General features: G+C 45.3%; 2 protein-coding genes across 2 annotated transcripts in view; one reads left to right on the forward strand and one right to left on the reverse strand.

The window, feature by feature from the left end:
* OSBPL11 (oxysterol binding protein like 11) overlaps nucleotides 1-8,746 on the forward strand; it is a 41,923-nt gene extending 33,177 nt beyond the window's left edge. Inside the window, exons 10-13 of the mRNA XM_054069624.1 lie at nucleotides 846-1,032; nucleotides 4,315-4,497; nucleotides 5,406-5,559; nucleotides 6,846-8,746. Of these exons, the coding sequence (XP_053925599.1) occupies nucleotides 846-1,032; nucleotides 4,315-4,497; nucleotides 5,406-5,559; nucleotides 6,846-6,917 (596 nt within the window). The 3' untranslated portion in view covers nucleotides 6,918-8,746. The remainder of the gene's footprint in view (nucleotides 1-845; nucleotides 1,033-4,314; nucleotides 4,498-5,405; nucleotides 5,560-6,845) is intronic.
* Nucleotides 8,747-8,936: 190 nt separating this feature from the next.
* Nucleotides 8,937-27,522, reverse strand: part of LOC104068637 (TGF-beta receptor type-2) — a 37,602-nt gene continuing 19,016 nt past the window's right edge. Inside the window, exons 2-7 of the mRNA XM_054069625.1 lie at nucleotides 26,468-26,618; nucleotides 22,838-23,040; nucleotides 18,453-19,261; nucleotides 18,196-18,337; nucleotides 16,082-16,209; nucleotides 8,937-12,201 (exon numbers count right to left, since the gene is read on the reverse strand). Of these exons, the coding sequence (XP_053925600.1) occupies nucleotides 11,989-12,201; nucleotides 16,082-16,209; nucleotides 18,196-18,337; nucleotides 18,453-19,261; nucleotides 22,838-23,040; nucleotides 26,468-26,618 (1,646 nt within the window). The 3' untranslated portion in view covers nucleotides 8,937-11,988. The remainder of the gene's footprint in view (nucleotides 12,202-16,081; nucleotides 16,210-18,195; nucleotides 18,338-18,452; nucleotides 19,262-22,837; nucleotides 23,041-26,467; nucleotides 26,619-27,522) is intronic.

Below are 27,522 nucleotides of genomic sequence, written 5' to 3' on the forward strand. Positions count from 1 at the left end.
GGTATGTGACAGCGGAGCAAGCATGGCAGGGGATTTGGAACGCACATCTAAACGTTTTAGCTGTCCTGGGTAGTTACTGAAGCTGATATCTCCTCTAGGGCATTTTTCCTATCATACCATCACTTTTCAGAATTTCTCAGGTGTTTTCATACTTGGATCAGACGTGCAGTGGTGATGTGCTACAGAGGCGTGGGTTAACGCAGGCAGCAGTCAGGTGTTGTGTTGTGCTCTTGTAACAGCCAGAGGTAGGTCTTGTGGGGTGTTTTTATAGGAATCAAACCCACACATGTTAAAACTCAAAGAAAAAAATAGCTTTTTATGAGAATTTGGGGAATGTATTGCAAAAGCCACTGTCAGGAAAGGGTTGGGTTTATCTTGGCAGAGAGGTGTGTCTCTGCCACCTGCCTTGCGTACAGTAGGATGTGTTATAGAGATTGAAAACACAACAGGAATATTAGCCTACCTCAGGATCTGCAGTTTGGGGTGTTGATTCATTATTTCCTTTTGGCAGCATAAGTTTTATATTGCCATTCTCCAGAACCATCAATAAGGAGTGACCAGCCCTTTTATATACTGTATGTTGCATAGCACAATGGGTGTACTTTATGGAGCAATATTATTAGGATAAGTATCATTTCCCAAAAGAAACGAAGTGCATGCTACTCAGGTTAGTAATTTCAGGAAAATGTTTGTATCTGGAATCTATAATAAGTGTTACTTTCATGGATTTGGGGTGTGTGTTGAGGAAAAGCAGTCAGATGTAGTATTGGATATCTATTTCAATAACTTCTTTGGTCTTTTCTAAAATGGTGCTAATTCAGAGATTCTTCTATTTCTTCACACAGGTCTCTTAAGTCTCTTGGAACATGGGGAAGAATACACGTTCTCTCTGCCTTGTGCATATGCTCGGTCGATTTTAACTGTTCCCTGGGTAGAACTAGGAGGAAAAGTCAACATTAACTGTGTGAAGACTGGGTATTCTGCAAGTATTAACTTTCACACCAAACCCTTCTATGGTGGCAAATTGCATCGGTGAGAAGACTTGAGTTATTTCATACTACTTCCTTGTAGTGTGCACTCTAGAACTCCCTGTTCTCCATGCTGAATCATAATCCTTAGATAGTCCTGAGAAAATATAGCTTGTAAAAACTTGGTCTTAACTGTACTCTTAAACCATATCATAACCAGACAACTGCAGCTTATATGATCATCAAGAAAAAATCAGGTTGCGTTTAAAGACAGCAAGGAAGTTCTGTGTTTGCCTGGCTTGGTTCAAACTATTGGGAGTACAGAGCTTCTGGCTTTTATTCCTGGCTGCCACAGGTTCTCTTACTTCTTATAGAAGTTGGTTTGCTCTGTTTGAAATGAGATTGATTTTGCTGTCTTATGGGGTCATGTGTTGATTGCAACACGCATTGTGGTTGCACTGCAGGAAACATTAGTGAATAGTCTTATGTTACCTATTGGTCTTAAGGTTTCTGTATAAGAAACGTAAGACTATCAAGTTTAAGCAACTTTACCTCTAGGTAAAAATCTTTTTTTAAAGACAAATGGTAATTCTTGTGGTGGTAATTCCTCACGTGTATGCGTGTCTAAAAGCTAACAGATAAAAGAAAGAAGATACAGGGAAGGTTTGCTTGGTGTTACCTGTAACAGATTCTAGGAATTGTTGGCACACTTGGTGCAAAAGCTTTTGAGACTCACTATTGTTGATTTTTTTAGATGTTTTATAGTAAGGTAGTTGCTGTTGCCTTGTGCTAATATAGACACAGTTAATTGAGGAAGGAGAAAATTACGTAGTTTTGCTCTTAGCTGTTTACTGGACGGTGCTTGTTCAAACCTTTCTTAGGTTAAATATATTGGACATAATAATGCAATATGTAACAGTCTAGACTATTGAAACTTCTTAAACGTGGGTTGCTGTCAAAGGTTGCAAAAACTCAGCAGTCTTCTCTAAGTCTCTTCTGAAGCAGTAGAGTAAAGCTGTATTTAGTTCTTAAAGGAAAATGAGAAGCCCTACCAGAACTTCCATCCTGAAGTGCTTTGGCCCATAGATTCCTGTACACGCTTAGAATTTAACTTGCAACGATAGCTCCCCTGCACCAATGGCATCTGAAGAACTGAAGCTTGCATGTAGCTCTGTTTCATTTGTGGCAATTTTAAAGTGATGCATCATTTGGGATTTTTCTTTCTCTTGATTACAATGTATCTTGCAGTAGCTCCTATTGTGCCATAAAAATAAGTGATAGGATGTGATTTTACTTCAGTAGTTTAATTCTGGGAACTGTTTTGTTGTTTTTCTCTCTGAAATGAGTCACAGGTGTAGAAGCTTTTTAAAGGCAGATCCGTTCAAGGTACTGTAACTATTGAAAATTTGACATGGTGATGATTGGACATTGCCAAAAGAATCTCTCGATGGAGAAGCAGCAGTGTTGCCATGGTTACGCAGAGCCCAACTGAGTTGCCATGGCACTGTTATAGATTGTTTTTTTTTTTTAGTGACCCTTGTTGTTAGACCTCAGCTGGATACTGGCTCCTTGGTCCTGTACCTCTTTAGCGTGATGCAGAGGATGATGATAATGCTAGGCATGTATCAATCATGCCAAGCTTACAAATAAATGCTAGCAGATTTTTACCACTAATAGTTCAGGCAGATATTCCCATCTGCAATATGGTGCTGTGCCAGAGAGCGATGCAACTTGAAGATATATAGGCTGTAATGAGAGTTTAATGTAGCACCTCAGTAGTGAGTGGTACAACCTTGTTTATTTTAACATACAGCAGAGACTGTAATTTTGTGATAAATCTTAAAACGCTGGATGTCAGCATTGTGTTGTAACCAAACAGCACTTGATAAAACTAAGCTTTTAAACTTGTGAAGGTGTAACTGCAAAATCTAGTGGGACTGGTCTCTGATGTCCCGTGGATTCAGTCTGTTCAGAGATCTCCAGGGAGGAAGGCTGGGACTTCCCTATGTATAAATAGCTTTAGTGAGGTGTGGCAGTCACAGGGTGAAAAAGCAGCACAAAATGAAGGCTGCTTGCTTATTGTCTATACTTTCAGTTGTTTAGTTTTTTCAGTTGTTAGAGCTTGTTAACTTCCACAAAAAGAAGCTTAATAGGGTGATATACACATGCGTTTATTGCTCGTGTTGCTCCAACTCTGGCCTGCTTTCTTGAATTAATCATAAATTTTTATAATGGAAGACTGCCTGAGCGTCACATACTTATCAGATGGATTTTTTAAAAGATCTTTCTGAGAAAGTTAAATTAGGTTTGAGCTGCTGGACCGTGATGTGGCTCCAGCTGCCCCTGCATGTGCAAGATGTGGCAGAAGCCCTGGCTGCTGCCTCCTACTCCTACATGAACTGTGGGAAGAGGAGCCAGAGAGTGGTGTGTTGTAGAGTTTGTGTACAGGTAATTGCAGTTTAACTGGAGCTGGAGATAGTGTCCTTCATGAATCCTGCAGCACTTTACAAGTGAGAATGTCTCCAGTCTTGTTTTAATGGCACGCAGACCCTGTTGTTTCTTTCTGGGAGAAAAAATTCTGTTTGAGGGTGGTAATTTGTTTGCCTAGCTGTGCTCAGCAGCCTTTCACTCGTTGGTTCAGGATGAAGTGAGTGTTGGAAGGTCTTTGGGCAGGTCTTGATATTGAGAAAAGAAATGTACATCAGTGTGTGTGATTATAGTGATACTTTTGAGTACCCGTGCAACATTTTGAGTGAAATATTGCATATTAGACATTTTTAATATCTTGTTATTGGCAGAGATTTCTGTGGGAAAGACAGGAAAGAAAAGCAGTTCTCCTGATTCTTAGTTTCCTGCCTTGCTGTTTGCCTTTGTGTCTGCTGCTTCCGTGAACAACATAAAAATGAGACCACCTACACACGGAGAGCATTGAGATGTAAAGATGTGAGATAAAGTGCCAGCAGGTAGTGAGATACATTCTTGGTAGAAAGTTTATTTTTTATTTTTTAAGTCTGAACTATGCATCTGATGTGTTTCAAGTGGAAATGATCAACTGCTTACTGCATGTGAGCCATCTTGTGTTAGTTTTTTTCATTTTCAGTCGTGTTGAAAGGTTTGAAACGTCTTTAAGCTGAAGCCCAAAAATGGATTTTCCTGGGTAACATGAGGAGAACCAGAGCAACAAGTGAAAGTCGCTTTTCTCTTTGAGCACCTCTGTACAAATGCAGTTCAAATCACTAGCATTTTTCAAGACAGTGTGACAAGTTTGCAAACTCGTTCAAAATGAAGTTGGGTGATTATGCAAGGAATAGTCATGGCCTTTTAAAAATAAAAATTGCTTTCTTAGAGTCACAGGTGAAGTGAAGCAGAACGCAACCAACACAGTGGTGTGCAGAGTGCAAGGGGAGTGGAACAGTGTGCTTGAGTTCACCTACAGCAATGGGGAGACAAAATGTGTGGACTTGACAAAGCTGTCTGTGACAAGAAAACGAGTCCGGCCTCTTGAGAAACAAGGACCATTCGAATCTAGGTAGAGTATGTGTTTGGTATTGCGTTAACTCTTCTTGTCCTAAGCAACCTGGTGAATGCCTTCAGTAACCTGCAAGTATAAATGTGAATAAAGTAAAAATAAGTGCATAATGAAAAGTGCAAAAAATAAGTGCAGGCAGATGGTTGTTTATCTTGTCTCTCGTATTCATGGACAGAATTGTCTTAGGAATTCTTAAAATGCTTGCTAGAATGGAATTTCCTTATTTGTTTTGTTTTTAACCATCAACTACACAGCTGTGCAGCTCCTGACAAAGGACGCCCTTCATAAGGAATTGCTTGTTGAATGTCACTTCTGTAACAACTTTAAAGGGTACACAAACAGACTTTAGACTGGCACAGCCAAGACCTCAGACCCATTTATAGAATCACAGAATGGTTTGGGTTGGAAGCAACCGTAAATGCAGTTCCAACACCCCTGCAGTGGGCAGGGACACCTCCCGCCAGACCACACTGCTCGAGGCCCAATCCAGCCTGGCCTTGAACACTTTCAGGGATGGGGCATCTGCAACTATTCTGGGCAACCTGTGCCAGTGCCTCACGACCCTCATTGTGAAGAATTTCTTTCTAATGTCTAGTCTAGATCTTTCCCCTTTCAATTTGAAGCCATTCCCCCTTATCCTACCACTGCATGCCCTTTTAAAAAGTCCTTCCCCAGCTTTGTTGTAGGCCGCCATTCCTATCAGCTCCTCATTGCTAGCCTAGCTGTAAGACTTGGCTGTGAGCTCTTCCACTTGTGCTTGCACCATCATGCTCTGACCTGCGCTGGTTTTGCGTGTGTAAATGGAGGCAGTGCTCCTGTCCCCAAAGAGCTGCCTGCAATGGTCCTGTAGTTGAAGGTGGCAGGCTGAGAAAACTCTCGAAAACTAACATTAACTATTTGTTCTGAAGGAGGTTGTGGCAGCACGTAACGGAGTCTCTGCGGGATGGAGACATTGATAAGGCTACGGAGCACAAGCGAGCCCTTGAAGAACGACAAAGGAATGAAGAGCGGCTTCGTGCTGAAACAGAAACACCTTGGTGTACTAAATATTTCCTTAAAGAAGTAAGTTCCCAAGCAGTTAGCTGTTGATGAAAGCAGAGGCAGAGCTGTAATGAAAGTGGGGCATGTATGGATTTGTGTCCTGTCAGAATAGAATATTTGGACTTAAATCTTCCAGTTTAGCTCCATGGGATCCATAGGAGTAAGGTGACATAAGCATTCTCAAACATGTAAATGTGTAACTTTACCTTCTACTTCCCAAATTTTGGGATTTGGCAATTTCCTTGCAACAAAATGTTTGCCTCTTTCGTGGTTAGGTTTCTTTTACCAAGCACTTCCTTTGTGGCATGTGGAAAACAACAGTGTATACCTGAAGAAAATAATCAGTAATACTAATTTTGCTTATGTTGTGTGTGTAGGAACCCACAATATTACTGTTAGCAAGAAGGAACATGAGTTCATTCTCAACTTTTTATGTTCTTGTATGTTACGATTTGGATGGAGATTATTTGTTCAATAGCTTAACTTGTATTTCAGTAAAGGAAGTAATAGTACAGTGAGACATCTGACAAAGTGAACTGCAAACTGCCCAGAAAGGCTGTGGGCTGTTGGTATGGTAACTTTGAAACAGGTTGTCTTTGGGATCCAGGTGATGAGACTCTGCTTGTTTAGAGAGCTTTGCTGAGCCCCATGCAAGAGGGGAGCACTTAATTAAAATTCGTACTGTAGTAGATTAGGTTCTCCTTGTAGTGAAAGCTTCATCTGTTAAATGGCAATAATGTAACTTCCCCTTCTTCCTGTATCTGTGGTCTAGAAAGGGTTTAAAAGGGGCAAAAAAGGGCTTTTTTTTTTTTCCTAAGTTCAGGACTATCCGTTAGCTGTGTATCTGTATTGTATTGTTAGTATCTCAATTTAGAAGAGGTGAAATTCTCATGCTAATTAGAGATACAGATTTCAGAAAATGTTTAAACGTAATCCTGAGCTATTTCGTTTCCAGGTAAGGAGTTGGGCTGTGTTAGAGTTGATAATCATGGATAGCTGCCTCTGCTGGCTTCTTGTTTGGCTTATTAAAGTAATCTTGATCATGGAGTTGAGAAGAGTGGCTTTCCATCTGGGTTAATTACAAGTGCAGTCGATTCCCAGAGAGTGCTGTGGCTCAGCAAGAGTTCCTGCATGTTCTGAAGTAGTCTCAGAAGCCTGCAGTGTTGATCTCTGTGTCTTAATCTGTGGGAGTTAAAGGTATAAGCTGTGTCCCTCTGGTTTTCACAGTTATCAGTCTAATAGCTGTGTGAAGGGAATTCTCTGGGACAGTGTCTTTATAATGAACATATTTTCTCTTTAAATTGCAGGGGGATGGCTGGGTTTATCATAAACCCCTCTGGAAAACAGTCTCTGCTGTGCAAACTCAGGACACTAACTAGAAAAGCTGCTTTAAGATGAGTTTCTGATATCCCTCTCCTTTTCCTCTGTCTCTCAAAACAGTTATCACACAGAGTGTCCCCTTTTTATGTAAGTATGAAAATTTAAATGAGCATAAATAAATAAATATACTAGGGCACTTTAAAGCTATTAAAAATAAATTATCAAAGTTGTAGAGACAAACCTGCCAGGTACATTCAACCAACTTGGTTTTTGTATGATCCAAGAGATTTTATCTGAATTGTGTAAGATTCTTCTAAGTAGATCAGATTGCAAAAGCTGCCTAAGAGGAGGAACTGTTGGATTTTGGAGTGATGTGGGAACTTTTTTGGAACCTGCGTCGGGCTCTTTAACAACCGAAACCTGCTCAGTACCCGTGTAGACAACAGCAACAAAAAATTGCTGCTTTTATGCCTAGTGGTTAACCTTTTTGGTGAAAACTGGAGAGATGTTTGGAAGATGTGCCTGAAATCAGTATTAAGAAACAACTGGATCGTTAAGACTTCTTTCTTCAGACAGAACGCATGCATGCATCAGAGGAATATGGAATATGTGTACAGACTACCTTTCTTTTTTATGGATTTATAAAAGCAATTAGAATTATAACCATGGAGAAATTTTTCCTCTGAAACGTTTTAGTATACTTGAAATAATTGACTTGAATTGGAAGAGTAATTTGAAAACTTTTCAACGCCTAATTTTATTAAATGTCTTTGAGTGACTTGATTTTTCTCATGGTATAATGTAATGAGGTTTGGCCTTTTTTTTGTCCTCCTCCACCTTCTCTTCCCAAGGACTAAGGCTTTCAAAATGAACAGAAAACATACAATTTTGTATTTAAATTTCTCTGCCCATCTAACCATCTCAGAGGTGAAGTATCAGTGTTACAGACTGTCCTTTGGATTGTTTTAGTTTTTCTCCTGTGGTGTTATTTGGAACAAAGCAGTGAAATGTGACCTGTGAATACATGGACTGTAGGTCCTGGTTTTTCATCTTACCATAAAAAAAAAAGCTGATTATGCTGAGGACTGGGTATTGATTTGAAACACAATCAGATATCAGGAAACTGTATTCAGGTACAAACATCCTTTGTTGTTTTTTTTTAATAACTATTTTATTGAAGTCTAAGAATTGCTGGCAATTAAGAATAGTACTTATTATGGCTTTCGTTATTGTTGTAACTACAAGCTACCTTAATTTTTCCAACAGTGGTGCCTTACTCTGTTTTTTCTTCTGATGTAGTCTTCCAATCAATGTATATAACATTATTCTGCCACTTCCCAGCCATGTCAATGGCTGCACCTGATCCAGCATCATGAGAGTTCACAACTGTGTTATCTGGTAAGATATTTTCCATGGAGAAGATCCAAGCGTAAGAATGCATCAGAAGATTTAAATAACCATGTTAACTTTCGACACAAACTGTACATTGTGCAAAAAAAAAAAGTTGGGTTTATGCACAACTATTTTGATCCTCTAGTACATTTTTTTTTTTTGCTGTGAAATGCACTGAGATCTCAATGCGAGTCATAGTCTGTTTGTGAGAAGTTGGGGGTGGGGATAATAAAACTACAAAATGATTCATTTGTTCTGTCTGCTTTCCTAGAGATCGGGTGACCAGGAGGAGTAGGTTGGTTGTCATCTTTTATGCTGGAGATCTGTCTGTCAGGGCTTTCCTTGGCCCTTAAAGTGGGATATTTTGTCACTGTGCAATTGAGTAGTCACTGTATTCCCCAGCAGAAGAATGTTTTAGGCCTTGCTGTCTTGTGCTATTCTATACAACCACCCTGTTGTGTTAATTTTGGATACCCATCGGGCATTTTCATGTTTAACCTGGAATAAAAAATAAAAATGAAAACAGTGGGATTAGTTCCTCCTTGTTTCTGGCTCTGCAGCACATTTGGGGCATGCTCCTTGGCCAGTTCCAGGGTTTGGGGTAGAAGTCATGTTGGCAATGTGAACTTCCATGTTTCATCAGTATATGCACCAGACAGGAGTGGTAGAGGGACAGGAAATAAATTGACCACAGTGTATGTTTCATAGGTGTTTTATGTGTGTCACACAGCAGATTTGCTTTAAACAAACAGCAGGGTTGTGGTGCAAGGTCCAGCTTTTAATGTTGCAGTGATCAGAGCAGAAAACAAGCCTTTATCAGCTGAGCATATTCCAGGGATAAACTTGTGCTTATTAAAATAAAGCCCTGCAGACGGAAAAGCGCCTGTGTTGACCATCAAGCCATTTGTGTTCCTTATGTTATCAGTCAAGTTACTTCTCTTCACCCTCATCTGATGTGGTTTCACATTGTTACTTATTAGCTGTTAGTAATGTTGTTGTGTAGGAATAGACCCACTGCTGAAGTAGTAGTCTTTTAAAATACGTTAAGCGATTTCTTTTAACGTGGAATGAATCGTAGAATATCCTGTGTTGGAAAGGACCCACAGGGATCGTGAAGTCCAAGTCCCATTTGGGGATGCTGCTAGAAAAAATGGTAAAGCCTTCCTTTGCTCAGGTGATCACAAAAACTGGAATGGCTTCCTGATGAGAATTTCTACTTAATTCTAGAAACACAGGGCATAGTTGAAAACAGTTTAAAAAAAAATCTTGCCACTGAATATCCAGCTTAAACTGCAAGACTTGATTCTTCTGGAAGTTGCGAGCATCCTATGGACTAATATGTGTATTTTTAAATCTGACCAGATTGGATTCTCTTGCATAACTGCTGTTGTTTCCATCTTGCATATTCTAGAGCGAAGGGAAAGGCTCACTGCTGCTTCCAATGTGTAGATACTTGCTACAACCACTATGTGTTCAATGGGGAGTGTTCCAAAATGTAGGATTTTGGCTTATCTTCCCTTCTGTCCTTTTGGCTTGATTGGGCTCCTCTGAAGTGAAGAGGAGCCCCCAAAAAAATCTTACTGATCTGTGTACCCTGCTCCTCTCAGAAAGCCAAGAGTGTGATAAGTCACTCCTATTTACCACAGGCATTGAAGCATATAATCCTGAAGGCTTGATTCTGCTTTTTTTTTCTCTCATGAAAACCAAGCTCAGTATGTAAATAGGAGTGCTTAAGTTTTTAGGCATAGGAAGGGAAATAGATTGAGTTGTGTTTCAGCAAGTTTACAATATAAGCTGTCAAACCTAGGATTACATCTGTCTTCCCCAGGAGAACTTGGATTTCAGCTGTCAGAACCAGAAATGCAGCCTTCAGTGTCTAGTTTGCATAGGCTGATCCCCTTCGGTCCTGATCACCTGTGGAATAACGGGTCAGAGTGTCTTCTAAAGCCTATTGAACTGAACTTGAAAGAGCAAACAGGTATATTCATCAGTGTTCTGTCCAAACAACTTGGTGCAAAATTTGGTAGGGGAAATTTTGTGCTGAGTAAGGAAAGACTGGGCAGCCTGGTGGAACTTTGTTGTGTTGCTTTAGCTTCTTCATGTCAGAAAAGCTGTTCCTCTTGGATGTATATACAGGGGAGCAGTGGTTAATATGTTAAAGAAATAAGACCAAGTTAGGTGGGTGGGAAGGCTGTGTTTCTGGTGGACTGGGGAGAATATGCTTCAAGAGAAGGGGGTTAGCTTGAAAAAATTGTAAGATGACAAGAGGGGGGAGCCAGGTGAGTGTTTGGTGAGAATGAAAGGTATGGTCACAGTTGCAGGTGGAGCTTATAGGCAAAGTTAGTTCTTATTTCTTAGGTTTGCTGCAACCTGACTCATTCCCCTTCTGTCCATCTTCAAAGGAATTTGAGACAATTTAGTTCTAGGGTTTTAATTTAAGAGCTGCAGAAACAGCTGAAAGAGGTGGAAACAACAGCAGGAGGGGAAAAACTCTTTGTATGAGCTAGTGGTGTCATAGCTGTGCAGTTTAGAAAACCAAAACAGCCCTGCAGATCTGCTTTCATGCTGCACCATTGTGAAGTCTTCCGTGCTCCTGTGTGCTGGCAAGCATAGTGTTCCTCACTGAAAGATACACCTTTGCGTAGGTGAGTGTCAGGTATGGGCTTGCAGGGCTTCTTAGTAGCGGGTAAGGTTTTTATTACCTTTTGCTCCCAAGGGTGGAGAGATTAAGATTTGCACAGCGCTAGGGCTCAAAGAGAGGTATGACTTACCTGCCTTTAATTGCCTCTCCACTACAGAAGTATCCTGGCTTGGTCTGGTGGTCAAGGGAGTAAAGGTCCTGGTTCTGTCTAATCATGTTTCTTCAGGTTGAGTTAACTGCACCGAGGCATGAAGGAGTTGCAAGAAGAATCAGCCTACGCGTTTGCGTTGGTGGTATTACTGTGCTTAGTAATACATTGTTGGTATCTATTGGGTAGAGGTGACTGGAAACTGGACTGATACGGGGGGAAATGTTGTCTTGATATAACCCTATATGGAGACTTCTTGGAGGAAAACAGCAGTGTCTACACTAATGACTTTTTGTTTCTACTGAAGAAACCTCATGCACCCACCTGAACTATCCAGTACCCCCAGGTATTCCCCGGTGAAAAGCATGCTGGAGTCTTGGCAAATCAGGCTTTTGCAAGCTGGATTATCAGGTATCTTTCCAGTGTATTAAGGGTTCATTGATGGATGAATAATTTTCTTGGGTGCCAGCATGTGTTCCACTGAGGATGTGTAACAGCTCAAGTTGGTTTTTTTCTGCCAGAAGAGATTAGTGTGTGTGGAGGGCATTAAAAAAGGAAAATCAAAAACTGTCTTGATCTCTGCAGAATAAGCAGTTAGAAGGGAAACTGGTGATGGCAGTGTGGGAGGACTTCAAAAGATAGACATGGAATTCTAGTGCTTCTTAATAAAAGATTAAACATTATTATTTTAAAAAATAAGAAAAGGAATGCTTTGCGTCATTATACATTTAAAGTACATACAAAATCAGTTCATACATATTGTTGCACTTTAACCAAAGTATTGATTCCACTGTTCACTGTGTCTGTGGGAGGAGACAGATCTTATAAATAAGTTATGTGCTAGATCTTAGTTCCATTTTTGAAAAATGAAGCGAGGGTTTCTCCCCATGAGCTAAATGCTTCTCGCTTATATTCTCATTTCTCACAATGAGGCTTTTTGCCTGCTCCGTCACTGCATATTTCTGCTCCCGTCACTGTCCTGGTGCTCCCCACCTGGAGAAGCTGTTTTGCTGGCCTCGTTGTCTGTGTTGTTGTTGAGGATGTCGTCGCAATCCATCTGTGCCATCAGGTTGAAGCGCTCGGCCACGCAGTGGGCGGTGAGGCGCGCCTCGGGGTCGTGGTCCCAGCACTCGGTGATGGTGTCGCACAGAAAGCGCATTCCCTGCAGTCAGAAGGGCTAAAATTAAGATCTGAAGGCATGAGGAAGAGGAGATAGAAGCTGATCTAAAGCCATTGCAGTGTTTTACTATACCTTTGGCAGCTTTCTGCAGGAACACCTTTTTTGGCCAAGCTTAAGCACAGGAGGAAACAGCCTTGGTGAGCTGTGGCAGGTGTCAGTGCTTGCCCTGTGACTGGTGCTGCTTGTATTACAGCAGCAGCCTCTGCTCACCTGGGATCTGATCCCAAGAATTATCCCTGCTCCCTGGAAATCCTTCCTGGAAATTGGTTTGTGTTGACTGTGGGAGTTAAAGAGGGACCAGAAAGAAATAGGCTGTTCATCTCCTGCCTCAAGCCTGTTCAGATCCTAAAATCAGGAGGGATGGGAGAGGTGCAGATAGGCAAGCCTGGCTGCATGGCTGGCAGCTGAGCCCGGGGCCTCTGGAATTCCAGCCTGTGGCCTGGTTGCTGCACATGGAAGGAGGGGAGGCTTGGGGGGGTCGAAGGCGAATTTGGGATTAAACTTCTTAAATATGACTTCTTATTCTAGCGGCTTCCTGAAAGGCAACACCGTGCCATATAGTCATTGCAGTGTGCAGCTGAACTTTTTCTCACCACAAAATAGTGTCCTGGTTTAGGTGGGATTGGGTACAGCTCAGTGTGCTCCACAACCTGTTTGGTTACTCTCAGTTACAACAGTTATGTCTCCCAGTAATATATATTTTTCCAATTATGCAGTGTTCTGAAAAGAGTCCCAATATTTTGTGCTTAGAAGCAAAATTGTAGCGTTCAGCTGGTATTTCTCCCACTCTTAAGCTGGCAGCACAGCTGGCAGCAGCAGCTACGTGGAATTTGCCTTTGTGTACATCGTTCCTATCATGTCCTATTGCTTTCTACATTGTCAACCGAGATTGCAACAGAGTGGAAAAATCTTTACTCTAAATAAAGCTTCGTGTTTTTCAGTGGCATTTGTGTATTTTAGTTTGCATTTAAGAGAACCCGAAGCTCTGATGTGGATGAACACATAAGGAAAACGTAAGTCCCATGGACGTCTCCCGTCAGTGGTGTCTATCCTGTGCCTCACCCTGAACTCGCTGCTAGGGTTCATCGTATTAAACTTTCCATAACGAGCACAGATTAGAAAGGACGGGAGTGTGCAGTAAAACTGACAGATGGTGCATTTCAGTGCCTCTTATGTCACTCATTTTTTAGCTTAGTTGAAAGGATTGGAGGGTAATTGATTAACATGCAAAAATGAGGTAGCTTAGCTGAGGCTTTTAAAATAAGCCTTTTCTCAAACAAACAATGGCACTGACGTGGTTCAGTCATGTTTTCTGTGCTTAATTTTGCCCTCAAATAGTGACGTTTGTTTGCCATTTTCCTTGTCGGTAGTGATGATGCTCTTTTGTGTGGCACAACTGGAACATCTTGTTATGCTTACAAAATGGACTTAGTTTGAATTTTTGTATTTGATATCTCGGATTTCCAAAGGATGCTGAGTTTAACGAGGGTATTTTTAGTGGCAATATTGACTTAAGCTCCCACTGCTCCTTCCTGTCCTGCACCAACCCTTTAGCTGTGCCAGTACGACAGTCTGTTCAGCTGCTTCGTGAACCAGAGCTGGGATTTCACCTGGCCTAGATAACCACTTGTTTTGTTTTGTTTTGTTTTAAATGAGGTGGGGCGTGAAGCAAAGAAGAAGCTTCGGCTGGAGGTGTTTGCAGGTTATCTGGGAAAATGTGGGGATGAATTTCTTCAATGGGTTTTATTGCGCAGCCTTGCAAACAGCTGCCCTGGAGCTGGTGATGGGCAGTGAGTCAGCTCTGTTAGGGGAATTGATGCTTTTGTCTGCTGAAAATCTTTGAAACCACGGCCAACAATGCAGGTCCTCACTTGACTGAGAGGAATCCTGGTGGTTGAGATGTGGAAGTAGCACATGAAGCTCAGCATCAAACTTATTTTTGTTAATGGGAACATCCATGGGTTCTTCCCATTCAGGTGAGCAATTTGCCACCCTTTTTTGATGTCGCCCAACTCTTCCACAAGAAGCCGCTCTCCCCTGGAGTGGCACAAACCAGTGGCTTTCTGCTGCTTCCCAGCAGATGGTGCTGCCTTATGCCGCATCTTGGGGAGACAGGTTACGAAATGCCTGGAAACTCCTGTGAAACCAGGCTTCTAAGTAGATATTTATTAGATCAGAGGCAAACTTTCAGGAACACAACTTGGCTTTTCTGTTCCTCCTCCCTAGTGAGCATCAGGTGGTCTAATAAACATTACCGCCTTACAAGCCTTGCTCTGTGTATGTGCTAAACCAGCCCCACGACAGCAACGTTATTTCTCCGAGGTGATTGTGGTCAGCCTTCCTTCAGCTTAGCAGACAGCGTAGTTACGGACAGGTTCTATCAGAGTGTGATTTCTTACAACTCAGGCCTCCGTATATTTTTTGCTGTGGCTTAAAAGTTTAGCAGAGACTCTGGGAGGTGAATGTCTGTGATGAATACTCAAAGCCTTCAAATATGTAGCATTGCTGGTTGAAGTTCCACTGCTTGTCTTTATCAAGGAAAAAGGCTGGATGAAGTTCAGAAGTGCACTTGCCAACTGATAAACTCATGGATGGTCCAGTGGAAACTGTGGATTCATTTGATGCTGTTTGCAGCTTTGGTTGGTCAGGTCACTTGCGAGTCTTTGGACAAACGTGGGTTTGAGAGGAGATATTTTAAGGAACACGTGGCCTTCTAAGATCACGAAATTACATCTTTGTTCTTGGAAAACGTGCCTTTTTATGCCAGCCAGGCAGAGTAGAAGCAGTAACAACGTGTTTTTTGGGGAATACTGAAAAATGATGCATGGAATGTTGCAAGGTTCTGTGAGCCAGCAGGCTCAATGTTTCTGCCTGGTTTGTGGGTTTTTTTCAGATTAACTGGCTTGATCAGCAGATGGTGTTTTTCCACCAGATGTGAAATTTAAGAAGTACCAAAGTCAGGCAAGATTTGAAAATTGTAGTCAGTGTGCCTGTTAGCCCTTGTGTCCTCAGTTCGTGGAAGAAAGTACTGGACTTGAGGGAGAGAGGACCATGTCAGGGCCAGGAGGTAGCTGTGTTTCTGGAGCTGGTTGGTCTGGATGTGCTCAGGGATGGCTTCAACAGAGCACGTCTCATCACTGCTGGGGTTCTTTCTGTTCTAGAGTGCTGTGTTATGGTTTCTGTGCTGAAATGCTGTGCTTTCAGACTCTGAGGTGAAGGCTGGTGAAAGACTTCCCCTGGACAAGATTTGAGCCCATCAGGTTTCCTGCTCTCAGCTTCACGTGTGTTTCCTGATTGTTTCACTGCAGGGAGATGTTTCCTGTTTTGGCTTTCCTTGCAGAAGTCCTTCTCACATGCCGAGTTGTAACCTCTCTTGTTAGAGGTAATTTTGAGCTTGATGCCAAGCAGCAGGACACTGGATGCACCTTCCTCCCCTCTGTCCCTGCTGTGAGAGGGCTGTGTGTTTCCTGAACTAGAGCTCTCTGGATATGGTGGTTATGAGAGAAATGGGGTGGGCTCAGATGATTTACTGTTTCATGAGAACAGCTTGCACTGAAATGCTCCGTTTTGCTGATATCTGCCAGATTACTGAATACCATCCCTTGGCATTCATAATGCTTCCTGATCAGGGCAATTTATTAATCATTAAATTTCGTTGTACCCCTGGCTGATGACTATAAACACCAGAGAACTGGATCTTGTGGTGCTTGTGTGGGCTCAGCCAGACAAGAAGGAGCTGTAAGTAGGGTCCAGGAGTTCTTTCTGCTTTTGCTTTGATTACAGCTGTAATGATTTTTGGGCTGAGGTACTGAAGTGGGACAACATGGTTTGCTCTTTTCTGAACCAGCTACTCGCAGCTTACCTGATGTACCAGCCAGCTGCTCGGGATCTCGGGGCGTCCTCTGCCATGCAGCACAATGTCCCTCATGGTATCCACACAGGGCTGCTCCTGGACTTTTGACCCAAAAGGCAGCTCATAATTCTTTACCTCTGCAAGGAAGCAACAGCAGTATTACAGGATACTTTTCATGCATTCAGTGTTTTACTTTGGGGCGGTCCACTGGATGAGGATAAATTTGGTTTTATCAGTCTGCAAAAATAAATGGATCTATAAACAGTTTAGAATTTGAATGTGGAAATGTAGTTCTGGGTTTTCATGTAGAGGTTGTTTTCAGAGACATGACCGAGGAACTGTCTGACCACTTTCCTGAATGCAAGAGATGCGCTACAAAGGATTTGGTCGCTCTTTGTGTGAGACATATTATAGAATCATAGAATGGTTTGGGTTGGAAGGGACCTTAAAGACCATCCAGTTCCAACCCCTCGCCACAGGCAGGGGCACCTCCTAATGGATCAGGTTGCTTGAGCCTCATCCAACCTGGCCTTGAACACTTCCAGGGATGGGATGGCCATGACTTCTCTGGGCAACCTGTGCCAGTGCCTTACCACCTTCACATTAAAAATTTATTCCTAATATCTAAACTAAATCTCCCCTCTTCCAGCTAAAACCCATCACCCCTCATTCCATCCTTGCACTTCCTGACAAAGAGCCTCTCCCCAGATTTCCTGTAGCCCCCTTTACTGGAAAGCTGCTGTGAGGTCTCCCCAGAGCTTTCTCTTTTCCAGGCTAAACAACCCCCACTCTCTCAGCCTGTCCTTGTGTGGGAGGTGCTCCAGCCCCCTGATCATCTTCGTGGCCTCCTCTGGACTCACTCTAACAGGTCCATGTCCTTTCTGTACTGAGGACTCCAGAACCAAATGCAGCACTCCTGGTGAGGTTTGACAGGAGTGGAGTAGAAGGGCAGAATGCCCTCCCTCGCTCTGCTGCCCACATTTCTTTTGATGCAGCCCAGGATACAGTTGGCTTTCTGGGCTGCAAGCACACATTGCTGGCTCATGTTGAGCTTCTCATCCACGAGCACCCTCAAGTCTTTCTCTTCAGGGCTGCTCTCAATCCATTCTCTGCCCTTCCTGTATTTCTGCTTAGGACCATGTTTTGAGCAGGTAAAATGTGTTGCACTGGTGAAAGATGGGAGAGGCAACTGTGGTATCGGCATCCAAATCCCTGCTGTGGGCATGGATTGGGTTAGAGGGGAAATAGTCCTTCCAGAAGAGCAGCCCCATGTCTTGGGAGGCCAAGGAGAAGCTATCTGTTGTGGAGGTGAGTGACCACCCTGGTTTCTACCAGCTCCTGCCTGGATGTGAATGTAGGTGAAATATCAGTAGGGAGGGATGGTGCAGGACATTGGTCTAGGAGCAAATGATGCATGAGGCATCTGGGCCAGTCAAGGGTCTCCCTCTGCCAAGTGTGAGGAATGCAGTGCAGCTGGGGCAGCTTTCTTTCCAAGGGCTGGAGCTTCTTGCAGCTCCTTGGGCTTGTATTACAAATAGGTGGGATAGGGAAGGAATCGGAGTGAGCTAAAAAGGGAAGGGAGCAAGCAGAAGGGCAAGCAGGGGCTAACAGAAGGGCAGTTAATTAAATGTTTCGCTACATGCAATTACAGATGCCAGAATGTGGCTCTGGGAAGTGAGAGGGGGATGTGGCTCTGCTGGCTGCTGGAGTTTGCGAGTCCCCATTGCAACATAAACTCTGGTGTTGCCTGAAAAAAAAAAAGTGCTTGTGGCCAGTGAGGAGGAGGCAGCTTTGGCTCTTCCTGCTTGGTTTGCTTTGTATTGCCAGCCCTGACTTGGATATGACTTGGCAGCTGGCTGGCTTTGAGCAGGGGCTGGACCAGTTGACCCTCTGGGATCTTGTCCTGCTCCTCAGTGCCTGAGCTGGCCCGCTAGAGCTGCAGCACGCAGGGCAGACAACCATGGGGGAGGATCAGCTGCCAGGTCTCTGCAGGGGTGCTAAGAGCCAAGCCACCCTAGGTCGGGTCTCATGCCACTGCTGAGGACGTGAGGGTGAGCCACGTCCCTGTAAGGGGAGGAAGGGAGCAAAAAGGCACATGGCAACCCCTAGTGCGATGCTCCTACCTCCTACCACTTCACATCTGGAGGCCATTTCCCACAAAACGAGGGCCATGGAGTAGACGTCCATCTGCTTGAAAGACTCCAAGTCTTCCAGGTTCACTCTGGACTCCAAGACCTCTGGGGCCATGTACCTGGCGGTGCCCACCTGCCCACAAAGAGGAGAGAGGCATTAGCAGAGAGGGATGAGGACTTTAGCCGCATGATGACCAGGGTGGTTTGCAAAGGGTCCCCCCTGAGGAGGACCAGCGGGTCATACTTGCCTGCCCACTGTTGGCAAAGTCATCTACTGTCAGGGAAGGGTCAAGACGTATGGCGATGCCAAAGTCACAGAGCACGCACTCCTGCTCGTTCTTCACCAGGATGTTGGTGCTTTTGATGTCCCGGTGGGCGATGGGGATTTTTGGCCTGCCACAGGTGGTGTAGTCGCTGTGGAGGTGGGCCACCCCGCTCACCAGGGAGCCTGCCATCTTCTGCAGGTCCATCCAGCTCAGGATATGGCGGGAGAGGTAGTCCTTGAGGTTGCCGCGGCTGTGGTAGGCGGTGATGAGCCAGTACTCGCGGCGGGGGCCGGTGCCCCGGTCCTCAGCCGTAAGGAACTGCAGGACACTGTCATGCTTGAGGCTGGCATCAGTGAAGATCTGGCTCTCGTTCTTCCAGGAGGAGTACTCCTCGCAGGGGAAGATCTTCACGGCCACTGTCTCATACTGCCCTGTGTGGCTGTGGTTCAGCTTGGCTCTCCACACCTCTGCGAACTGCCCCTTGCCCACCATCTCATCCAGCTCGATGGGGAGCAGCTCAGCGGGGCGGCTGCTTGCGCAGGTGGGGCTGGTGCCGGCCGGGCTCTCGTCCATCAGCACGGACAACTTTTCCTCCTTCTCAATGGAACTCCTTGGCTCCTGCAGCGTCGGGGGCTGTCCGGTCTTCCCACCCCATGCCTTGGCTCTCTTGCGCCGCTTCTGCGTGCGGCAGAGGTAAAATATCACCGTGATCATCACTGCCACCAGCAGTGGGGGCAGGAGGCTGATGGCGGCCACCGGGATCACCTCTTTGCTCTGCAGCATGGAGTAGCCTGCAGGGAGGAAAGCAAAGGCAAGGCCGCTGCTGCCACGGGTCTGCAACAGCTCGTTTTCATCACGCGGAGGAGGAAAATATGTGAAGCCGTTAATGAAGCGCAGCCCTTGGTGGGGCCACAATGCACACAAACCCATCCCAGCAAAGAACCCAGATGTAGGCAGTTATGAAGGGGGGAGCTCAGTTTAGGTCTTGAATTTAGCTCTGTTTGTCACGTGAGGGTTCGGGATGTGCCCACCTGTGTGAATTGGGGCAGGCACCGTGGTGGAAAGAGACCCTGCTGCTGCCAAAATGGCTCAGCTGCCCTTCGGTGGCTCTGGAGGGCCACTCGTGCTCATGGCAGGGAGAGCTGGGGCAGATGTGACAGTGATAAAGCTGAGGGAAGGTTTGAATGGAGCAAATCTCTGAAAGGGTTTGGGGCTGGATCTTTGCTGGACCCCTGCAGTGCACAGAGAGCCAGGAGGGATGGTGGATGTGGCTGGGCAGCGTGCAGGACCACCGGGATGCTTTGCACAATAGTTAGCGTAAATGACCATCATTTCAGTGCTATCTGCCACTGTTGGCATCCCCTTCCTTGCTGTGTTCCACCACCAGTGCCTGTCAACTGACCAGGCATGGTTTATTTCTTCTAAACCCCTAAAAGCCTTCGGATCGTTGAGGGGGACGCACACAAAAAGCCCCGGCCCTCGCACAACATGTAATTGTCTGATCCTTTGATGTTCGCGATTCCTGGAATAAACATGCTGACTTCAGTAGAGATATTCAAGTAAAATCTTACTCAGAGGTTTTTCTGCCAAGTATAATAACCCAGGGGAAGAGGGATAAGAATCATTCCATAAGCAAAACTCTCGCTGCTTGACCTCAGTGTGTGCAGATCATAATTCAGGTTCTGGAAAAACAGAGCATTTAGCTATTTTCCTTGGCAAATTCCAAAAAAATGTGCTGCAGCTAATTTCTGCGAGGCTGTGAAAGCGTTTCTAAAATAGGCATCAGGTTCAAACCACAAGATCAACCTAAACTGATATAAATCAATAACTAACTCAGGAATATGTTTATTTTGGAAAGTGTTAGGCCTGGATATCACCTACTGCTTTAATGGATTTACCCGATGCTTACGATTCCATCTTTGAAACGCTGAAGAAAGAGAAGATATTTTTAAGGGAGTTGCGTGCACGAGTCCTGGAAAGGGAGCATTAACACAGCTTCAGCAAATTCCTTTGTGAGGATACCCCTTCCCGATGCAAGACCTTGGATGTGGAGATGTTGCAGCATGACTTAGACCCCTTCCATGGAGAGCAAACATATCTGCACTGGCAATGACTGCTGGTTTATAAATCCCTGCCTTATTGAGCATTTCTGCGTGGATGTTTCCATCCCTGCTGAGGGGTGATGGACCTCCAGGGCCAGGCTCATCCAACTCGAGGATGGAGAAGACTCTGCATGCTCAACCCTGCCCAACATTGGCCCAAGCTGTCTGCTGGGCTCCTGCTTGCATGACTTTAGGGTGCTCTCTGAGCTTTGACGGGGTTCCCCACAGTCTAGGTGCTAAGGCAGCGCCACCCAGCAGCCCAGACCTGAGAGCAAGGCTTAAGAAATGGGAATAAAATCTGCCTGCTTCAGCCACCGGAGAAGTGCTTATCTGCATTAGGCATTCTGCTTGCTGTCTGTGCCATTGAAGGTGACCATTCCCCACCTCTGCTCTCCTCTCGTGAGACACCCACCTGCAGTACTGTGTCCAGTTCTGGAATCTCCAACACAAGAAGAATATGGAACTGCTGGAATTGGTCCAGAGGAGGCCATGAGGATGATCAGAGGGCTGAAGCACCTCTGCTATGAGGACAAGCTGAAAGAGCTGGAGTTGTTCAGCCTGGTGAAGACTCCAGGGAGACCTTATAGCGACCTTCCAGTACCTGAAGGGGCTACAGGAAAGCTGGGGAGGGGCTTTTTAAAAGGGTAGTGATAGGACGAGGGAGAGTGGCTTTAAATTGGAAGGGGGAAGATTTAGATTGGACATCAGGAAGAAATTCTTCACCACGAGGGTGATGAGGCACTGGCAGAGGTTGCCCAGGGAAGCTTTGGATGCCCCATCCCTGGAGGTGTTCAAGGCCAGGTTGGATGGGGCTTTGAGCAGCCTGATCTGCTGGGAGTTGTCCCTGCCCATGGCAGGGGGGTTGGAACTGAATGATCTTTATGGTCACTTCCAACCCAAACCACTGCAACCCAAATAATTTGCATGTTGACTTATAGAATCATAGAAGTTGATTCCTAAAATTTGAAGGAAAGGAGGTAAGCAATGGGTTCTCTGAATCTGGGTCTTCCCAAGCTGGTCCCACGAACTAAATCTAAGAAAAGATAATTATTTAGGGTCCACACTACTCAAAGCAAGAGGTTCAGAATTTTACATGCCAGCTGGCAGGAGGAGGCTGTTTGTGGAAGCCTTCGATGGGGTGGCATTTCCAATGAGTCTGTTGTCATTTCTGTGTGAAATTACATATCTCAGCATTGGCTTTGGGATTTGACTATCTCTCCCTAGAAGTGTGTGTACCTGTTATATTTGGCTCAGGAAGCAGCGAAGAATTGCCAGATTTAGCATAATTTGCCTTTGTTAAAAGTGGCTTGTTCTGAGAATTTGCATTTTCTGTGATTTTATTTCTTTTATTCATTTTTCTTTGCGTTACAGGAGAAGTTATGCTGCTGACTTGCAGGTTATGCTTAGGCTCATTTTCAGCATCTCATTGCTTTGTAGTTATGGGAAATCAGAGGGGTTTTGCTTTGCTTTTGTTATGGGTCAGATTCTTGATGGGCATTTGGATAAACATGGTCCATTTGGAGTCAGGGAGGTTTGGACAAGCTCCCAGGGGCTTAGGATCTACCTGGAAGCATTTCCAAAGTCCACGACCCTCCTGAAGTTCAGAGACAAGCTTCCTCTTAGTTTTTCCCTCCTGTGGATTTACAGCTCCTGTTGGATCTCCAGCCATCTGCAGAAGCATCTACAGGCATGCCAAGCCGCACGTATGTATGTGTACAGCAGTGAGGTGGCTCCAGCCATTTCTGCTTGGAGGAAACTGCAGAAATCGCCAGGAGAGCAGCAGGAGAGGCAGTGCTGCGTGCTGAGCCCCGCGTCCCCAGCACCACTACCTTTTTGGGTTGCAGCCATGGCGGATGTCAGCCATTCCTGTGGGTGTGTCAGGGCAGGATTTGCTCCAACAAAATTTATTTAAAACTTTTTGGAGTATCGACTCACACTGGGTTACATCAGGTTCTGGGTTCTTCGGTTGATGCACCCTGTGCTGAAGGGCACAGCAAAACGGAGAGATACGGTGGATTTCCCATTGCGTGATATTTCCAGACTAAGTCTGGGGACATTGCTGGGAGAAGTGGTTCAGCCACAGACAAAATACTGGGCTCAGTATTGGGGCCCAAATTTTACCTAGCTTTTATCTAAGGAGGTCAAAGAAAATGCTGAAAGATCTCCTTCTGGCATTGCATCTCCTACTCTATCAGAAATACTATTTGCTTGCCCTTAGTGCTGGCTGCTTCTACCCCCAGAAAGAACATTAATAACAGTACTTACCATTGGTGTGGTTTTCAAAGATAAGTTTATCGTTGCACTCCTGCTCGTCCACACAACCGCAGATGTAGATGATCCCATCGTCGCTGGGCTGATGGGTCATCATGCAGCGCGAGGTGTTGTAGTTGGGGACCATGAGGTTTTCGATGGGGCGGAGGGGGTTGTGGCAGAGTGTGCTGATCCTGATGCTCTCGTTGTCCTGTCTCCTGTGCATAAGAAATGAACCAAAAAAGCGTTAGTCCAGCAGCTCAGCCTTCACGTCACCTGTGTGTCTACTTAAACTTGGTTTTAAGGCCATATATTCTAAGCTGTGTAGGGAATGACTTGTTTGCAACAGCTCTGGTATAATTCTAATTTTAGGTGCTTTGGAGGGACTTTGTTAAATTCCTTTATCTCTTCCAAATGGTGAAAAGAGAAATGTTCATCTCGTGCCAATAGTAGGATGTGAGCCAGAGAATCCACTTGTTTCATAATCTCACCTTGGATCATGTAGTGCCAGTTCTAAGGTTGAGTGCCCCACGTGGGATCTGGGACAAAATCCCTCCTTTACCAATACCAGCTGCTAGGCCAGCAGGTTTTGGGGCTGTATGGTCCTAAGGAAATCCTCCAAAATGAGGATTCCACCTCATGTGTCCCCTTTGCTGTAATACTTGTGGTAACATCTCTGCCTTAGGAGGGGCTGATGTCTCTGTGGCCCAAACTTCACCTGTGCACGAGGGAGGCAGGGGACATGGGTGCTGAAATGCCTGCTTCCCAGGGATTGCTTGCTCTTCCATGTGCAGGTGGAGCCCGTAAGTGCCATCTCATCCCCCGGACCCTCTCTGGGTTAATTGCTAATTGTTGTGTCCTGTCCTTGCAGAACCATTTGCTCCTGTCTCTGGTGACCTGTGGGAGCAGAACCCTTCTGTCGCTGATCAGGGCTTTTGCTAGAAACAACTTGACCTTTGGAGATGTCAGATTTTAATGTGAAGGTGATACAACTCCTGAACTGTGGGGCTGTGTCTGCATTTATATCATGTCTCCAGATACCAAACAACTACAAATGAGATCTGCTGTATTACCCAGTGATGTCCTGGTTCTCACTGGGGCTCAGCACAGCCAGGGAGGCAATGGCAAATAAGTCCTAACTCTTCCTTACTTCCACTTAGATAATTAAGAGGAAGCTAAAAGTCTAATTTCTTGGGGTTTCTAGAGAATTTGGGGTTTTGTTTCAAAAAGGAAGGACAGACCTCCTTTTTTTAATTTTTCTTTTTTCTTTTTTTTAAATCACTCTACGTTTCTTCATGTCCATGTAGCACCCCCTGCATCAGAGATGGTCACAACATCAGCCAGAGGAGACCGAGATGTCCCTCCCACCAGCTGAGAGATGGGAGCTGGTGGGGTGACGACTTCCCAAGAGATTTTTTCTTCTCTGGAGTGAAGATGCAAAATATTCCAGTGCCTGTGTTCTGTTTAACAGCACGTAAGCATTCAGCAAGCACAGTGACAACAGGTAAAATATTTCAAGCCTATTACCAAAAGGTCTTATCCATGAAACTCTGGTTACTCACTGAAATGTGGATTCTAGCACCAGGCCTAACTCCGTAGTGCTGATATTCTTGGAGCTTTTTTAATGCCCAGTAGCCAGGTTAGGTCCTTCTCGTGTGCCACATGTTTTGCTCATTGACACCTAGATTGGGCTCCTGTTAAAGCTGTGGAAATATGTCATACATAGAGCAAAAGGATGGTTTTGGCTCTGGTTGTCATACAGCTCCTCAAGCACAGGATGCTCATTTTACTGGAGAACTCCAGCTCTCCCAACAGATCTGAGCAGTGTTGGTTCGACGTGAGGGTGGTTGGTAAGACGGCCCAGCACGTGGGAGGGAGCGCCCTTCTTTTGATGTGTGGTGGAGTCATCCTTGTTGGACCCATGGCTTCATCTCCACCCACTGTTTACCAAGCTGTGTGAGGGGCGAGGTTTGGGAAGCAAATGGTGGAGATCTTCAAAAACTGGGATACTCAGGTGGATTTAGGAAGAGGCAAGCATGAACTGAGTTAAGTAGTTTTGTGGGGCAGATGGTGACAGCTGAAAGGAGCTGAAGCTTGGAGGTGGGACGAGAAGGCAGGTGTTGGAGCTGTGATGGAGCCTCTTGCCCTTAGAGAGCCAGAGAGGAGGTAGCATGGACTGCTGGCACGGCATGCGAGATGCAGTAGGCACCTTGTAGCCAGACAGCTCTTGCCTTGCCAGAACCACAGAGGAAATGCAACCTGGGATGTGACCCTTCTCCTATGAGGAGGAGCAGTGCCTGCCCTAGAACCAGTGGATAATTGGAGCTAAGAGCAGAGCACCAGGGTTCAACTCTTCTTTCTGGAGTTTTCCTTTGAGGAGGCAGGATAACCCAGCACTCGTCAGGTTTGCGGGTGAGCAACAGGTAGCAAGGCTGTCTTGGAGGTGACCTCTGCCTATGGAGACCTCGATCTTAGAGTGGGTCTTAGGTTGGGGTGGGAAAATCTGGGAGGAGGCTATGGGGCTGGCAGGTTATTTGTGACCCTGCAGCTGCCTCAGCCCATCCGATCCATGATGCGAGGTTGCAGTCCCATCCTGTGCTGTGGGATTGCTTTCCTGGCATGGGGATTTATGCTGCAGGGGTCTTGCTTTATCCTGTACGTGTGGGCTGTCAATGGGAAAACCCAGCAAGATGCTGAATTGCCTATCCAGGATTTAAGGTGGTTTCTCTTTATGCACGTAGGGGAATTTGAGGCAGGGGGTGGATTTTGTTAGTTTGTTTGTGTTTCTTGTTGGGTTTGTGTTTTGTTTTTTAAAATCCATAATGCAACAATTACGTTGAGGCAAACTTCGACTGAAATCGAGGCGTACAGCATTCACGCTAATTAGTAGGTTGAGATAAAGCCTAGCGATAAGTGCTTGGCTGGCTTTCACTTTGGCAGCCAAATTAAAAGGGAAAGAGGAGGAAAATCACTCTGGGCAGATCCAAAATGGATGAGGTTTTTTTTGGTTTTGCTCATATGTACTAAAAAGCTGGGGGAGGCACTCTTCCGGGCCAGTTGATGTGGTGTATGCTTGGCCTGATATGCAAGATTGCATTTTCCTTCCAGGCATCTCCTGCAGAAGCAGAAAAGGGCTTTTCCCAGGGCATGAGAAAGAGCTGGGTTCAACCCAGTGGGATAAACTCTAGTCTGGTACCATCTCAGGTTTCCATGTGCTGGATGGATATAGATCTTGGCTGCAGCCCTGCACATGAACCGGGAGTTTCACGTGCCAGCAGGAGGACATCATGGCTTTGGGGGTCAGGGATGCTGGTGTTGCCTGGTAGGTTCAGCGTGTAAAGCTAAATTCAGTAGCTTATGGGGGTTTAGGGGTTCTGCAACAGACCTGCTACACTATCTGTTGGGCACTTAAATGTTTAATTTAGAAAACAAACTGGTACTAATCATAGGCCAGGGCAAATAATTTTTTACTGCAAAGTGTAATTTTGGTTATAATGGAGTCGGAGAGGAAAAGAAAGTCCTGAATTATTTTAATGGGCAGTAATTCAAGTGCAGGGTTAGATACATGCGTGTTCCCATGAGCTGCTGCCCTGTGAACACCTTTTTCCTCTGTATCTGTCCCTTGACGAGGGAATTGCCGCTTACCATATGGCCACACAGATCTCGTAGGGATCCTCGCAGTAGGAGTTGAGGTTGCAGTTGCTGTAGCACACCTTGCCCTCGCAGGCCGGCAGCGTGGAGTCGCACCACTTGCACAGGTTGGTCTTCAGGCTGCGGCGGGCACCGGCACTGCAGGCTGTGGGGCAGAGAGGTTGCAGAGGGTAAGCGTGGCCGTGCTTGCCCAGGGTGGGGAAAAATAACCATCGTTTTTAGTGATACACACAACCAGTGGAAAAGGAGCCCAAATTGACCCTATTTCTCCCTGCATTTGTTTTCATTTTACTCCATTGCTTGGTCAAATGTGCTTTAGATCATTCCAAAGCCTAGAGGAGATGGAGGCATGCTGGTGGTGCAGAGGCACGTCCCACTGGGCAAAAGCTTTACAGAGCCTGGGAAGCCACAAAGATGTGCATTTTCCCTCCTCCAGTTTCGCATGCTGTTTAACATCAAGGGAAAATTTATTTCTTCTTCTACAACCTAGGCTCAAAGTGACATCTCCCCTCATTCTGATTTTATGCAACATCTGAAAAGGGACCTTTCTGGGTCTCTATATGCCTGAAGGTTTTATTTATTCCCTTCCCTGAGGGAAGTGAGGTGCTGTGGAGAGATTCATGGCCAGGATGGGGCAGCTCCCTCCTCTCACTGCTGCCTCTTCATCCTCCCTCTGCCTGTTCAATGAGGTCAACCCGGGGAATGTGGCTGCCCCATCCATGGAGGTGTTCAAGTCCAGGTTGGATGAGGCTTTGAGCAACCCGATCCAGTGGAAAGTGTTCCTGCCCAAGGCAGAGGGGTTGGAACTGGATAATCTTTAACGTCCCTTCCAATCCAAACCATTCTATGATTCTATGAATGTGTTTGCCGCCTGCTCCCTAAGCATCTGTGGTTTCAGCAATATAAGATGGGCTGAGACTTCCCAAGCTCTGGGCTGCTCCTGTCTCCGTTCCATTGCCTGCTCTGCCCCAGCTGGGCATGAGCTGCTCTCCTGCTGCTGGAGTGATGGATCTGGCTGCACAGCAGGAATTATAGCTGCCTGTGTGGAG

This window comes from Cuculus canorus, chromosome 6 (genome assembly GCF_017976375.1).
Source record: "Cuculus canorus isolate bCucCan1 chromosome 6, bCucCan1.pri, whole genome shotgun sequence".
NCBI classification, from domain to species: Eukaryota; Metazoa; Chordata; class Aves; order Cuculiformes; family Cuculidae; genus Cuculus; species Cuculus canorus.